This window comes from Vanessa tameamea, chromosome 13, assembly GCF_037043105.1.
Source record: "Vanessa tameamea isolate UH-Manoa-2023 chromosome 13, ilVanTame1 primary haplotype, whole genome shotgun sequence".
Classification (NCBI taxonomy): domain Eukaryota; kingdom Metazoa; phylum Arthropoda; class Insecta; order Lepidoptera; family Nymphalidae; genus Vanessa; species Vanessa tameamea.
Window position 1 is genome coordinate 11,176,734 of NC_087321.1, and position 15,152 is coordinate 11,191,885.

General features: G+C 34.2%; 1 protein-coding gene across 2 annotated transcripts in view; it reads right to left on the reverse strand.

The window, feature by feature from the left end:
* The window catches only part of LOC113400653 (unconventional myosin IC), a 47,506-nt gene that overhangs the window by 1,455 nt on the left and 30,899 nt on the right, over positions 1-15,152 (reverse strand). For both annotated transcript variants that reach the window (XM_064216600.1, XM_064216601.1), the window contains exons 2-16: positions 10,131-10,287; positions 9,456-9,571; positions 5,975-6,045; positions 4,798-5,189; positions 4,498-4,710; positions 3,986-4,248; positions 3,640-3,809; positions 3,001-3,155; positions 2,555-2,695; positions 2,237-2,378; positions 1,869-1,986; positions 1,613-1,726; positions 1,121-1,362; positions 358-627; positions 10-137 (exon numbers count right to left, since the gene is read on the reverse strand). In XM_064216600.1, coding sequence (XP_064072670.1) covers positions 10-137; positions 358-627; positions 1,121-1,362; positions 1,613-1,726; positions 1,869-1,986; positions 2,237-2,378; positions 2,555-2,695; positions 3,001-3,155; positions 3,640-3,809; positions 3,986-4,248; positions 4,498-4,710; positions 4,798-5,189; positions 5,975-6,045; positions 9,456-9,571; positions 10,131-10,287 — 2,692 coding nt within the window. The remainder of the gene's footprint in view (positions 1-9; positions 138-357; positions 628-1,120; positions 1,363-1,612; positions 1,727-1,868; positions 1,987-2,236; positions 2,379-2,554; positions 2,696-3,000; positions 3,156-3,639; positions 3,810-3,985; positions 4,249-4,497; positions 4,711-4,797; positions 5,190-5,974; positions 6,046-9,455; positions 9,572-10,130; positions 10,288-15,152) is intronic.

Consider the following 15,152-nt stretch of genomic DNA (forward strand, 5'->3'; position numbering starts at 1 on the left):
TACACTCACAATTAACTTCTCGCCCGCGGGCCACGCCGGGGACGCCATGAAGGTGCCCCGCAACGCGCGCTGCTCCTCCGACAGGCGGTCGTCGACGAACCTCTCGCGTATGCTGCTAGGATAGCTGTTCTTCTTTCCTGGAACGTCAAAACATTGTTTTAATTTTTGTAGAAACACGTTTTATTTTTATAGATCACCTGATATAAAGCAATATAAGTTAAATGATGTTATAAACATTACATTCTAAATGACCCATTCAAGTTAGGTTAATCTTACCTAGACCAATTCAAAAGACTCAGTAGTTACTCTTGTTATCAGTGGCAATCAATTATTCTAAAGATTGTAGAACATCTTTACCCTTGAACATCTTCTCGGCCAGCACCTTGAGCTCGAACTGCTTCTTGTCAGTCGGCGAGAGGGCGAGCCGGTACTTCCTGGCCAGGTGTCGGCGGTGCATGTGCTGCAGCTCGCGGGACGCCTGCTGGCAGGTGGCGGGGCACGCCGGCCACGACATGTCCAGCAAATGGCTCGGCAGACGCGTCGACAGGCGCTTCAGCCAGTGCACCTTGGCTATGCCGAGGAAACGACGGTTTTCCGCGGTCTCCGGTCCGTTACGGGTGATAAAACCTGGTACGATCATATGACACAATTTTCAAATAATATATATTTTAGACGATAGTTTAAAAAGGTGCGAAATTAATTGAACATAACCTATTATTTCAACGGATCTTAAATAATATATCTAAATAGTTACGCTAGTTCTAATTTGAGATATATTTTAAATACTTAAGCCGTTTTTCACATTTTTTCATCTTAACTCCAAGTTTACTCGATCGATTAGATAACGTGAAATACTAAAAGCATGCCACGAGTATGTAAAAACTACCATTAGTATTTAAGGCTCAAATGAACAACTAAACTGTTTTATGAAATTGTCTTTGCTTATGCTACATTTTGTTTACGATTACGAAAGATAATTATTGAGTAGGAATATAAAATACACGATTCTGTCATTATTAGTTTCACACTGCAAACACAGCGGGCACAGAAGCCAAAATATATATTAAAGCCAGAAATGACAAAACTATAATGGCAATTGTAAGTGTAACAACGGACTCACCTTTAATGAAGGCCTTGATGACGTCAGCCGCCTTCCGTCTCCTCTCCTTGAGCTTCTGAGCTAGGAACCTCCTGACCCACTTCTGAATGACGATAGCAGCTGCTCTCATCTTGAGATACTGCTTTCGCTGACTATAACCTCGCCAGCGGCTCTGGATTATAGTGGCTATGTCGTTCTTTTTAATTTGATATGCGTCTTCGGTATCAAATAGAGTTTTTGGGAACCGGATGAAGATCTTTGTGCTAAAACATATGCATTGTTATTTATTTTAGAAAAGTTTAAACAAAATGGTTTTTAATCAAAGGTAACGAAATTTATATTTTTGTTTAAAAATTAAAATAAATACTCATTATGTAATTAAGTTATGAAACATAAAAATGAATAGTTTTTAATTCTAATTCTACTAGAATTGGATAAACCATATTTATCATTTTTAAAAGGATAGTTTTTGCTAGCAAGTCGAGGGCAGAAGATAAAACTGGCTTAACTTACTTGCCCATTCTGAACTCCTCCTTTTCGTATCTCATCGCTTCGACGAGTTTCTGGACGCCTTCTCTGGCGGGACCGCGGAAGTTAGGCCAAGTGTCTGGGCTCAGGCACTTGTATCTGATAGGACCGATTGTTTATATATTATTGTTAATATTCTACAACAGTAGGCGAGTGAACTTAATGACCTTTGTTGACCTTTCCTTAATAATGAAACTAAAAAATTAAACAGTTTGAAGTAGTATAGTGGCCAACAGCTTACCGTTCGAGGAACGCTTCGTACGTCCGTCGGTACGCGAAGCCGGCGCGACGCACGCGCAGATTCTCCATCAGCCCGAGGTACTTCACTTGATGCGAAACCAGCTTGTCGTCGAAGTGCACTGTTGACGACGTTTTATAATTTATTCGTTCCGTTTTAAGAATACAAAATTAACTTATGTCTTGAATACGATTTATCACTGTGCTCTTACGGTTGCGTATAAAATAAATACAACATACTTAAATACACTCACTACAACTAGATATTTATAATAGGTGGATGACCTGACCTGACTGATGATAGGTGACCTGTAGTCTGGCCGCTGGTTCAGAAATTATCGGATTAGCCGAAGTAGTGAACCAAATACTTACTTGGAGTTTTGAAATCATTGGGCTTGATGCATCGGATGTAGGACGGCTCTTTGCTGCTCAGGATCTTGATTAGTTCATTCAATGAGTTCTTGAATTGAGTGATGGCTGTCTCTGGGCGCTTCTTGCTTGCCAGGTTCAGGTCCTGAGAAAAGGTTAATTTTAATGATATTTCTGATCAATTTCAGCCACAGTGGCAATTAAATTAACAATTATATCCAAGGAGTGATTATTTTATATAGAGATTAACTCTTATAACAATAAAATTACGTAATATGTAAAACAAGTTTCGTATTGAAGTATTTTTCATAAATGTGTCACCTTAAAGCAATCCCCGGCGATGTTGTTTCCACTGGACGCCATGACGCTTTGCAAGTCTCGGAACAGCAAGTCGTTGTTTTTTTCTATGAAGGTGTTGACGTTGTACGTCACATCGCCTGCGTAGTGGACCAGGCAGAACTCCTTAATGGTAAAGAAGATTTATATGAAAAAAAAATTATATAGTACTATTTTTGGATTGTTTTATTCATGGAAATTATATTAAGTATTACTTAAATGTTCTTTTTAGCGATTTTTAATGTTCGCCATTTTTTTTATACTGATTTCGCATTTTTTTTTTAATAAATCTAACATATCGAAATAGTTATTGATTTGAAATATAGTAAGTACATAGTTTATGAATATTGTATGTTTCATGTTTGTAAATATTGCCTTAGACAAACCTGTCCAACTTGTCCTTATTTTAAATCATTGTACAAAACACTTACATCACGTCCCATTAGTTTCTGGGTTCGCGAGTCGACCTTCTGATGTGATTTGTAGTGCGCGTGTCCGTCCAGACGTTGAGACAACTTCTCCAAGAAGCTGAGGTCTGTTGCGTCTCCGGGACGGAGACATTCGTCATCCAGGATCGATATTATACCTAAATCATTTATATTTTTTTTAAATTAATATAACCAAAAATATTGCTAGCATTCTTGCCACCATTCCACGCGGTCAAGATTTATACAGTAACTATTTTTAATTAATATTTGTATATATTTAAGTACTTAATGTTATCAATTCTTATGTTAATAAAAAAAATTACATATATAACAATCTCCAATATGTTTATTAGATATTATGTCAATATTTTTTAACTCAATGCAAAATGCATATTAAGTGTAATTATTTGTGTTTTTAAATTTTAAGCAGTATATAAAACGGAATATTGCAATTATTGACGAGATTAATTACAAAAGAACGGAACCAGAACCGGTAAAGAATGATGATGCATTAAATGTTCTTGAAATTACTTTAAGTAATCCCAACGTAACCAGATTTCATTTTGTGAGAAAATAGAAAGTTTTGGGGCATAATACTTTTATAAGTCTAAAACTAGTATTTGGTCAGCTCGTGAATTATACCTCTATGTCTTTCTTCAATGAGATCACAAATGATGATGTTATTGAAATACTCGACCGGTTCCCATTCGATGCCCTCTCGGAGGTACTCCTCCTGTTCTGACTTTAGAGTCAGCTGGATGAAAAGCTGCTGTAGTTTTTCATTGCAGAAGTTGATGCAGAATTGTTCAAAGCTAGGGAGAGTTAAGATTAGATAATGTTACCATTATAGTCTATATATAACTGATTTTTTATTGGTATTATGCTACAACTTTGCGTCGTTTATCAAATTGTTAACTAAAAGACCTTTTTATTTTTCTTATACAGTTCGTTAAATACTATAAAGTGATATAACAATTAAATATCTTACCTATTCTTCGGGAAAATCTCGAATCCATAAATGTCAAGTATTCCAATTACAGACGCACGCGGATCTTTTTCCTTGGGCGCCAACGCGGAGTTGACTCTGGAGACGAGCCATCTAAAGTGCTTTTCATACAAAGCCTTGGCGAGCGCATCTCGTGCGTATTTCGCCTGTTCTAGGTCAAGGGGTGTGGTGACCACATCTCCACGAGCCTCTATGGTGCGGCTGGTAAGGGCTTCTCGAAGTTTAGTTGTATTTAGTTTTAGAAGCTATGGCGTGAGAAAAACATTCGTAAGTTATTTGTCCCTTAATCATAAGTCAATATATGCTTTTGTTTATTTATAAGGACCATCTACATTGTTTGATATTTCTACTAACTAAATAAAAAATTTAACTTTTTTGAATTATTATCGAAAAGCAGATGCTTGCTTTAAATGTATTGCTAAAATATTCAGAAAAAAAAACTATTCCCAAGACCCCAATAAGAATATCGAACGAATTTCAATATGTTCATTTACCTCAGCGACGTTTCCACTATTAGCGTCGTGATTAAGTATCTCAGCGTAGCCCTTATCGTTTTGCACAAACTTCACGTTCCCAAGGTGCAACACACTGGCAACTATCTCAAACATCTCAGTTTGCTCATTTTCTGCTATCTCGATAATCTTCATCGCTTCTCTGACAGTTCGGAATTGTTCCGCGTCATTCATCTTCTGACTATTTGGAGTAACCTATGGGTGATACAGAATTTCGTTAAAATATTATTATTATTATATGGACTATATATATATATATATATAAAGTTTTAATAGAATTACCATGTCAGTTGTGTATTTGTAAACTTCTGGCGTTCCCTGTAGTCTCAAGTGCTTCAACAGTTCCTGATCACCACCAGAGAGTAACTGGTAGAAGATATGGAAGTTCCTTTCACCGGACATCTGGCTAACTACTCTCGACTTCTCCAGCAAGTAGTTTAAGATGTGTCCGCCTTCGGGAGCTCCTTCGTAGTTGAACTGAATGTCCATGTACTTGCCGAATCGACTGGAGTTGTCATTTCTGTGTGTCTTGGCATTACCGAAGGCTTCCAGTAAGGGGTTACTTTGTAGCAGCTTATCTTTGACATTTTCCACGTGGCGCAAGTGGTTGGTACGTGCTGCGATATATTCAAGAACCTTTTTGGATGCTTCAGTCTTACCAGATCCAGACTCACCTGTTACGAAGAAGTTTATTTTTATTAGAGAAGATCAACAATTATTTAAGCCTGTAAACATCATAAATGAAACATATACACAATATTTGTAACGTAACTATTTTTAATATTAACTTGTATTTTTTGATTCTATAAGTGGTGGCAGGTGGGCAAATGGTAGGAAATGATCATCACGGCGCATTTGCGTTGTAATAAATATTTACTATTCCTTCGCCATTGCCAATGCACCACCAACCTTGGAAGCTGAGATGTCATGTCTTTTGAGCTTATAGTTACATTGGCTCATTCACACTTCAAACCAAAACACAACAATACTAAGTTATTGCCGTTTGGCGGTAAATATCTAGCAAGTGGGTGGTACCCACTCAGACGAGTTTGCACAGAGGCCTACCATCAAGTATTTAATTTAATTCGTATATACTTATATAAATCTAAAATGTATATAAATAATAAATAAATGAATTTCCATACATTAGATTTTTTTTTATGGTATTGGTTGGCGGACGAGCATATGGGCCACCTGATGATAAGTGGTCACCACCGCCCATAGACAAAGGCGCTGTAAGAAATATTAACCATTCCTTACATCACATATGCGCCACCAACCTTGGGAACTAAGATGTTATTTCCCTTGTGCCTGTGATTACACTGGCTCACTCACCCTTCTAGCCGGAACACAACAATACAGTGTACTGTTATTTGGCGGTAGAATATCTGATGAGTGGGTGGTACCTACCCAGACGGGCTTGCACAAAGCCCTACCACCAACACCACGTGCTTTTTACCTGAGATCAAGATGCATTGTTCTCTATGTTCATATATCAAAGATCTGTACGCGTTATCGGCAATAGCGAATCTGTAACAAAAAACGTATTATTAATTTGCAAATTATTAATTTTAAAAATATTATTATTTGGTTTTTAATTCAGGAGTTCTATTAAATTATTTTTATGGAAAATTGCAAAATCGATTTGTGTTGACAATTAATGAGGGATTTGAGTTAAATTAGATTCTGCCATATGTAAATCAATTATCGTATAAACTTTAAAGGGAAGAATTTGATTAACAGTGGGATTTTATGTCGTCAATTTAAGATACTTAATAGAAAAAAAATCTGTGATAAAGGTTCAACTTCGGAGGATCCACACACGGAGATTCAACGAGAAATTCTTGGAATAATGGTGTACCTATACATTGTAGACTATTATTTTACAATTATTAATAAAATCTGACTTTACAAGCTTACTAAGCTACTTTAAAAGTAATTGTGATTTAATTTTTAGTCATATCAATTAGTTTCATTTCTGTATTCTTTCTTAGTTTATAAAGGCACATTCGAAACAAATAACTATCTGATACTTAAACATTATCGCAAATATTTATGGCATCCAATATAACGTTAATTTTCGCATAATGTAGTCATTTTATCGACGATATTGACCAGTCTATCGCTCTTAAGTGCTGATAAGGAGATACCGGTGTGTATAAAACAATTCGAATCGCTATGAAGTAATAGCTAAAATTATTATTTTAGAAATGTATATAGGTAGATATGACTGAATTTAAATGATGTGTCACACATTCTAAATACTTGAATTTTACCGGCATTAATGCTTTCATTTTTAATCATAATACATAACATAACATAATCAGCCTGTAAATTTCCCACTGCTGGGCTAAGGCCTCATCTCCCGTTGAGGAGAAGGTATGGAGCATATTCCACCACGCTGCTCCAATGCGGGTTGGTGGAATACACATGTGGCAGAATTTCGTTGAAATTAGACACATGCAGGTTTCCTCACGATGTTTTCCTTCACCGCCGAGCACGAGATGAATTATAAACAAATTAAGCACATGTAAATTCAGTGGTACCTGCCTGGGTTTGAACCCGAAATCATCGGTTAAGATGCACGCGTTCTAACCACTGGGCCATCTCGGCCATTTTTAATCAAAGATTTGAATTTCACTATCCAAAGAAATTTGCGCTATAAGAAATATTGACTATTTTTTAAATCGCCAATACGCTGCGCTTTAGTTTAGTATCGCTTTAGTAACAACCTACAGTTAAACTGGCAAAATCACCATCAAACCTTACAACAAAACTGAGTATGCGGTTTGACGATAGAATATGTGATGAATGGCACCTAGGTACCCAAAAGTCTGGCACAATTTTTTACAACCAAATAAATTTTCATCACCATTCCATTCGGTCATAAATTGTACGGCAGCTATTTTAATGTCGATCTGTATTAGTAGATATATTCAGTGAAGTTACCATCGTTAGTTAAAAGTATCGGTTTCTCATACATAACATTCATTATTTTATAATAAGAAAAGTTATATACGACAGAAGATAACTTCTGTCGTATATAACTTTTTGGAAAATCACGATCATGTTTTGCGGTGAGTTTTGAGTTCGACCTTATAGAAGAGATAATTTTACATTTACGACATAATGACATGTATTTAAGGTGTTCATTTTACTGAAGATGTAATCTATGTGTGTGATTTTACGTGCCATTATAATTCACCTCGTGCTAGGCGGCGATGACATCGTGTCGTATATTCAGCAAAGTGCAGAGTAGTATATCCGTATATTTGAAGAGTTTGACCCCGAGGTAGGTAGTGTTTAGTGTTTATAATTCATCTCATGCTCGGCGGCGAAGGAAAACATTGTGAGGAAACCTGCATGTGTCTAATTTCAACGAAATTCTACCACATGTGAATCCACCAACCCCCATTGGAGCAGCGTGGTGGAATATGCTCCTAAAATTCCCCTCAAAGGGAGAGTCGGTCTTACTTAGCACAGCAGTGGGAAATTTAGATGCTAACATGTATATGTTGTATGTTGTACATGTTGACCACGAGTAGTACATTTACGATCCCTCACATATAAATGAAATGTGTGTATGTTGCGTCATCCATCTCTATTAAAACTTCAAATAACATAGTAAATTATGTATAAGTAAATAAAAAAAGTACAACTGAAAATATATGTTTTATATGAATATTTTTTCTTTAACATGCAAAATATCAGTCGTTGCCAATCTATGCCATCACTGCAAGGAAGAAAAGCTAAAGCGCCAAACTAGTGCTATTGGGAAAGAACTTTTTACTTTAAACCTCATTTTTCATATTTATCCTTCATTTATTTTATTGTACAAGGAATGTACTATAACAATTAAATATATACCTTTGTTATCTACACTTTAATGGAAAATATGTTTCAAGTACATAGATTACAATGAATATACGTGATACAAGTATTATTGATACGATATCGAATAGTAAATAAACTTACTATTCAACACTAAAATAGTTCCTAAACCTTATTGAAGTTTGCCAAGTTTGGTGGAAATATATAACATGGCAAAATTGCATCCGACATGCGTTTTCCTCGCGATGTTTTACTTTACCGAGCATGATGTTATAAATACAAATGAAGCTCATGACGGTCATGCTTGTTCGTGATTGAATTCAAAGGTCGAATTTAGCTTTTCTAATCAATGGGTCATTTCAAGTAATAGACAATAGCATAACAGACTATCACTTCTAATGAAGTTTGCATAATACCTACTATGTATTATATGAATACTATTTATTTTATCTATACTTAGTTTGACAGTTTATTTTTTTTTTAATTTAGAGGCAAACGTGCAAATGTGCCTTAAATACGTTTACTCAATTTTTATTCATTAAGAAGTGATTAGTATTAGATTTAGGAACGTAGTCTTATCTGTGCATGTAATAAGCAAGATAAAAAAAATATATGTTCGATAATTAAAATGATGTCAGAATTTTCATATTATATCTGCATATTTTTTTACGGACTAGTACGGTAGATAAGATGAAGAACCACCTGACCATAAGATCACAAAAGCCACACGTCTTTGTATGGTTTTTATGGTAAAATGTGATAATAAGCCGTTTTATAAAGTCCATTGTGGTCAAGTCTCTCGTTAATTAACTTACTTGTTCTTCCATTTAATATGCTGAACGATACAATGTCTTAGCTGGTAATTTAAACTGACTGTCAAAGCCTCTTTGCTATGTGAAAGTCGCAAGTTCGATCCGGTGTCCTATTGTCGTACCAACAGCGAATGCTTTACGCTAAACTTACCGTGAGAAAATTCCAGAAGTATTTCAAAATTAGGTAAGTAAAAGTAAAAGGTAAAAATGAACTGGTCTCTCTGCTCTTAATTTTTTAAGTTTTCTAAATTAAAGAGCGCTTAAGTGTGGCACTTAATAAATTAATTTGATACTCACACGTGCGGTGGAGCTTCAAAGAAGGCTTTCTTGTAATATAATTTTTGTTTTTCCTCTGTGTAGATCGGCAGGTTCTTGTATGGATTCACGGAAATCAGCACATTTCCGATGTAGGTCTAAAATAAAATAAACATTATTAATATTAATGTACTAATAGCAATATGAAATTACTTTTATTCATATATAATACTATGTCGCCCGCAGCTTCGCTCGCGTTTTTGGGTCGTCAGAGGTTAGACACAAAAAATAGCCTAAAAGTGGCGTATCTTGGAGTTCAAGCCTTTGATACAAATTTTCATCAAATTTGATTTAGTGGTTTTGCCGTGAAAGAACAACAGACAGATAGACATACAGATTATCGCATTTATAGTATTAGTAAAGACGTATAAAGTTTTAACACTATTATTTAATAACTCGCAAAAGCATGAATATAATTAAATTTCCAGAAGGAGATATAAAAATGTGATCTAAAGACCTTGTTGATAAAATGTATTTGCAGCAAATCGACGCGATAGTTGCAGCTTAATAGGAGTCTTATATAAAAAGTATATTATTAAGCAAAAAAGGGAAGAAGGAGAAGAAGATCTTAGCACATTGATGACATCGATGACGATGACGTAGCGACCACAGAAGAAGAATAAAGGAAGATGATGGGAAATATCTCCATAAACTTACGTAAATAATGTTCTCGTGGAATCGTTTCTTCAAGTTGTCAATGAAGGCTGCCTCGGATCGGAAGTCTTCGAGCAGCACAAAGTCCTGCACGCCCACTCGCTCCCGATGCTGTAGGGCGTGCTCCATCACGCCTTGCACGGACACCGGACGCAGGTATCTACAAACAGAAATAATAATGATAAAAATCTAACTTAATAATTATACGGATCCTTCAATATATATATATCGATCCTTATGTCTTCTTATTTTGACCACCGTGGTGGAGTAGAGTGTACACCGGTTTTCATGGGTCTCGAGTTCGATTACCGGCCGAGTCAATATCGAAAAAGTTAATTAGTTTTCTATGTCGGCTTGGGTCTGGGTGTTTGTGGTACCGTCGTTAATTCTGATTTTCCATAACACAAGTGCTTTAGCTACTTACATTGGGATCAGAGTAATGTATGTGATGTCCAATATTTATTTAAGTATTATTTATTTATATACGTTATGAATATATCAAATTAGTAAAAGTATTAAATGTCTAAATATGATTCTATATTATAAATGCGAAATTAGCTCTGTATTGTTTGTCTGTCTATGCATGTAATATGAATGTGTACAGTGTAATCGGTAGTTAAATAAGACAATAACTTAACGATAACAAAGCACCTTAATGTTAAACAAAAACGTATGACAAATGATCGTTTTACATAATACGTTTCAGAGATTATTCAGATGACAACAAAATGATTTTTCAAACGAATTATTCATATAACTGGAAGTGTGTAAAGATGAATCATAATATTGCCAAATTACATTGAAAATTTGTCATTTTTTTTATCAAATCCGTTGATTGTTTTCATCGTATCATGTCTTATAGTATATTAATTGTCGCTCGCGTTTTAGAGGTTGGTCGTTTACGTTAAAAGAATAGTCTATACTGTAACTATATATAATATAGACTATAAAAAAATAGTCTAACTTGTTTCATGCCAAATTTTATCATTTTGGGTTCAGTGGTTTGGCCGTGAATATGATACAAACAGACAGATATACAGAACTACTTCTGCATCTATAATATTAGTATAGTATAGATTACTATGTGGTTTTATATAAAACTGTATAAATTCTTCGAAAGCGATTTGTTCGGGTCATTTTTATGCAATGACAAAATAAGCCGTAATACTGGAAAATAATCCTTGTAACTTAATCGTTTCGAAGATTACTCTCATAATCCGGAATTAGCTTGTCACTTAAAACATTGACAAACTTCGTCTGACCAATAAACTTGACGCCGACAGTATTTTAAAAATAATATAGATATTTATATTTCGCAGGCTTATGGAGTCTATTTAATAGCTTCATTTATTTATTCAATAGTTTATCTTACTAACTGAAATACGTTTGTTCTTTGTAATTTAACTTTGATTCCGTCAAATATGTTTTCGCTAAGGAGGGTGTATTAAAGTATAACAGATTTTATTAAATACCGGAGCACCGCAGTGTCTTTGTTTCTTAGGGCCATTTTCAAGTTATAACGTTTTATCGTTTCGCTTGGAGCAGATACTGGATGGTTAGAAAATATCCTATTAAAACAACAATTAACAATTGGTCCTTAGTGGTTGGTGTTCGTACAAGACCTATCTGTGTAGGTACCATCCACTTATCACATATTGTACCGCCAAACAGCAATATTTATACAGTTATATTTTATATGGTATTATTATGTTCCAGTTTGGAGAGTGTACCTACACACAGGTGATCTATCATCATAGTTATTAAAGTTGGTTGCGCATTGGTGTTATGAGGGCTGTTTATGGACCATGGTGACCACTACCGTCAGTTGGCATTAGCCTGCCTGCCAATGAAACATAGTATTCGAAAAGTTTAGACGAATTGTTTTGAGATAATGTTACACTTAACATTTATTCCAATCCATTAATGTTTACATTGTACACCGGAAATAGGTGGATTGAAACTGTTTTAACAATTACATAAAAAAAAAAAACTTTAAAAAATGAATAAATTGGAATGAATACTATTTTTTTAATATATATTTTTTTTCCATTCGTGAAATAAGAAACAACATGTTTCTCTATCGAACGTAATTATAAAGTGTCATCGATTTTTTAATGGATGTTGATAATAATTACTTCAAACTCGGAGTGTGTTAAAAATGACCTTTTATCGGAATGTCTTGAAGACAGCGGAAGGCGTGTTATTGTTGATACGGACACGTCATTCTCGTTTCTCCCTTATCGAGATAACTTTACACATAGAATATTTAAACATGATTAATTTCATTTATTTCTTTATATGCCAGCACTGGTGGTTTACTTGGTAACCAATATTCTATCACCAAAAAGCAATACTTAGTATAGTTGTGTTTCGGTTTGATGAGTGACTATCGAATGTAACTACATGCACAAGATTACATCTTAGTTTCCAAGGTTGGTGGTGCATTGGTGATGTAAGGAATGTGCAATGGTAACCACTCACTCAGGTGGCCCATTTCAGCGTCCGCCTGTGTTAGAACATTACAAAATTATTATTATTTATTAAATATTTTGTATAAGTTGTTTTTTTTTTTATAAGTTCGTTTCGTTATGGAAAGGTAAATTAATCTCTTTCGCTCCTTCCTTTTGAAGTGAAGCTTATTCAAACTAGCTAATCAAGGTGGATTTAGTTGATATACGTTTAGTGTTAGTTGGTCTCCTCACGTTGAACTGAAAACACTACTAAGCCAATATACGTAAAACTTGTACCAGAATATGCGGCGCTTTTTGAATAAGATTTTATGTATATAATATGATAGATCTATTTTTTCACGAAGGCACGCCACCTCAACGTTAAATTATTGACGTGCATTAATGACGTTCATGTTTTCAATATATGTTAGTGTGCGTGAGACTTTTAAGAGGAAAGAGTAAAAAAAAAAAAATTAGTTACATATCTAAATTTTTTTTTTCTTAATTTGTTTAACATGCAGAGGCTTAGAAATAAGTAGTTGCGTTTCGGAGTTACAGCCTTTTTATATTTATTAAATAACATGTTTTTGTATTTATTAATTAAATATACTTGCCGTAAAATAAGAACGCAATGCATGTTGACTTTCGGGCAGAATATATTATATACTATAATTGTATTTGGCTAACATGACTTTGTACTTTAAATGTTGAAAAAGAGTAACTGCTGAGTTTCTTTCCAGTTCTTCTCGGAAGAATCTACATTCCGAACCGGTGATAGATTCACTTAATATAGTTTGTAAAATGACGATTCAAAAGTGCTTGAATAAATTTTATTTTGATTTTATAAATCTGTCCTTCAATTTGTTACTTCTGCAAACCAAGTAGAGCCAAGTAAAATTTGCATAACGATAAATAATCTAATATTTTTCGTGTAATTGGAGATAGTGAATATCTAAATACAATTATGTGTTCGCAAAAAGTATAAAAACATCACGTACTTGATAAGTAATCACTTTGTAACGACTGTATAAAATTAATTCATAGTATTAGCCGAAATGATTTTTTAACCCTTATCAATTAATATTTATATTATAATAGCTGCCGTCTCGACTCGGTGTGGATGACATTTTTTTTCTTCAAAAATAAATAAAAAAATAATTGAAATTCGAGCACAGCAAACTAAAACTTCAAAAAAAAAAAATCAATATTTGTCCAGCGGTTTCGAAGATTTTCGATTTCGAATTTCGATTCGAATTCGAATTAGTCCAGTGTCATAAACACACGTACAGAATAATTATATACATAAAGATATATAATTGTTACCGTACTTACCGTTCACGTTGTTTCAAAATCCTAAACAACAATCCACAATCACATTCTTTTGGCTCACCGAAGCCCATTTTCAAAACACGCTATATACCAAACGAGATAAAAAAAATCTATAAAATAAATAAATATTTTTCTATTTATTTAGACATGAGGTCTAAATGAGACCAAGTAAGAGACTGCGAGGCGAGAGATAATTTCGAAATAATCGCTATAAATACTAATGGGCCTGGGAATCGTAAACATTGTTGATGTTACGGATGCCCATATCATACCTATCCAGGATAAGATAATATTTCGCACGAACGCTTTAATTCAAAATTGTGGTCAATTTGTATATCATTTATATTTAAAAATTAAGTATTAAACATTTTATAATTATTATAGTTAACGATGAATATCATATTCAGATTCATATCACATTTCACGTTTGTGTTCTGCGATGAGTTTCGAGTTTTTGCTTACAGAATATATCTGAAAGCTAATAGCAGGATTAATAAATTAAAGTTTATTTGTTATTTTCAACTAACGACATTATAATTAATTTTACAAATATACTATTAATTGAAAAACATCCTCGTTATTTGTCATTGAAACACAAATAACGCGATAAAATAAGTTCATTACAATAAACATGATTTGTAACAAAGTGACGTGTACCACAAGACCACGGACTTAAAAACGTGGTTTAACGTGACATACTGGCATAATAGTCCCTTTCGTCATTTTACACTTTTATTCTTTTATATGTTACTGTAAAAGCTCGAACTACGGTAAAACTTAAGATTTTCCAGTAAAACCTAAGATTTACCGATTATGAATGGGAAATGTCCATAACACTTTGGGATTCGAACTTTTATTAAATCTTAGGATTTACGTGTTAGGTTAGGTTAGGTTGGAATGGTAAAAGTCTGAAAAGTCGTCCTTTCTTAATAAATACTTACATTTACCAACTCATGTCGGTAAATCTCAGGTTTTACTGGAAAATCATAAGATTTACCATAGTTCGAGCTTTTACAGTAACATATATATATAACTAGTTGGCTTTGCTCGCGTTGTAGAGGCTGGTCGTCAGGCGTCAGTCAGTTCGTTAAAAAGTACTACCAAACTTCATCAAATTGAGTTCAGTGGTTTGGCCGTGAAAGAGCAACAGACAGACAGAGTTACTTCCGCATTTATAATATTATAATAGATTAAAATCTTCTGCTTATAACACTCACCTAAATGTTACCGTATGTTTGTAATGGAA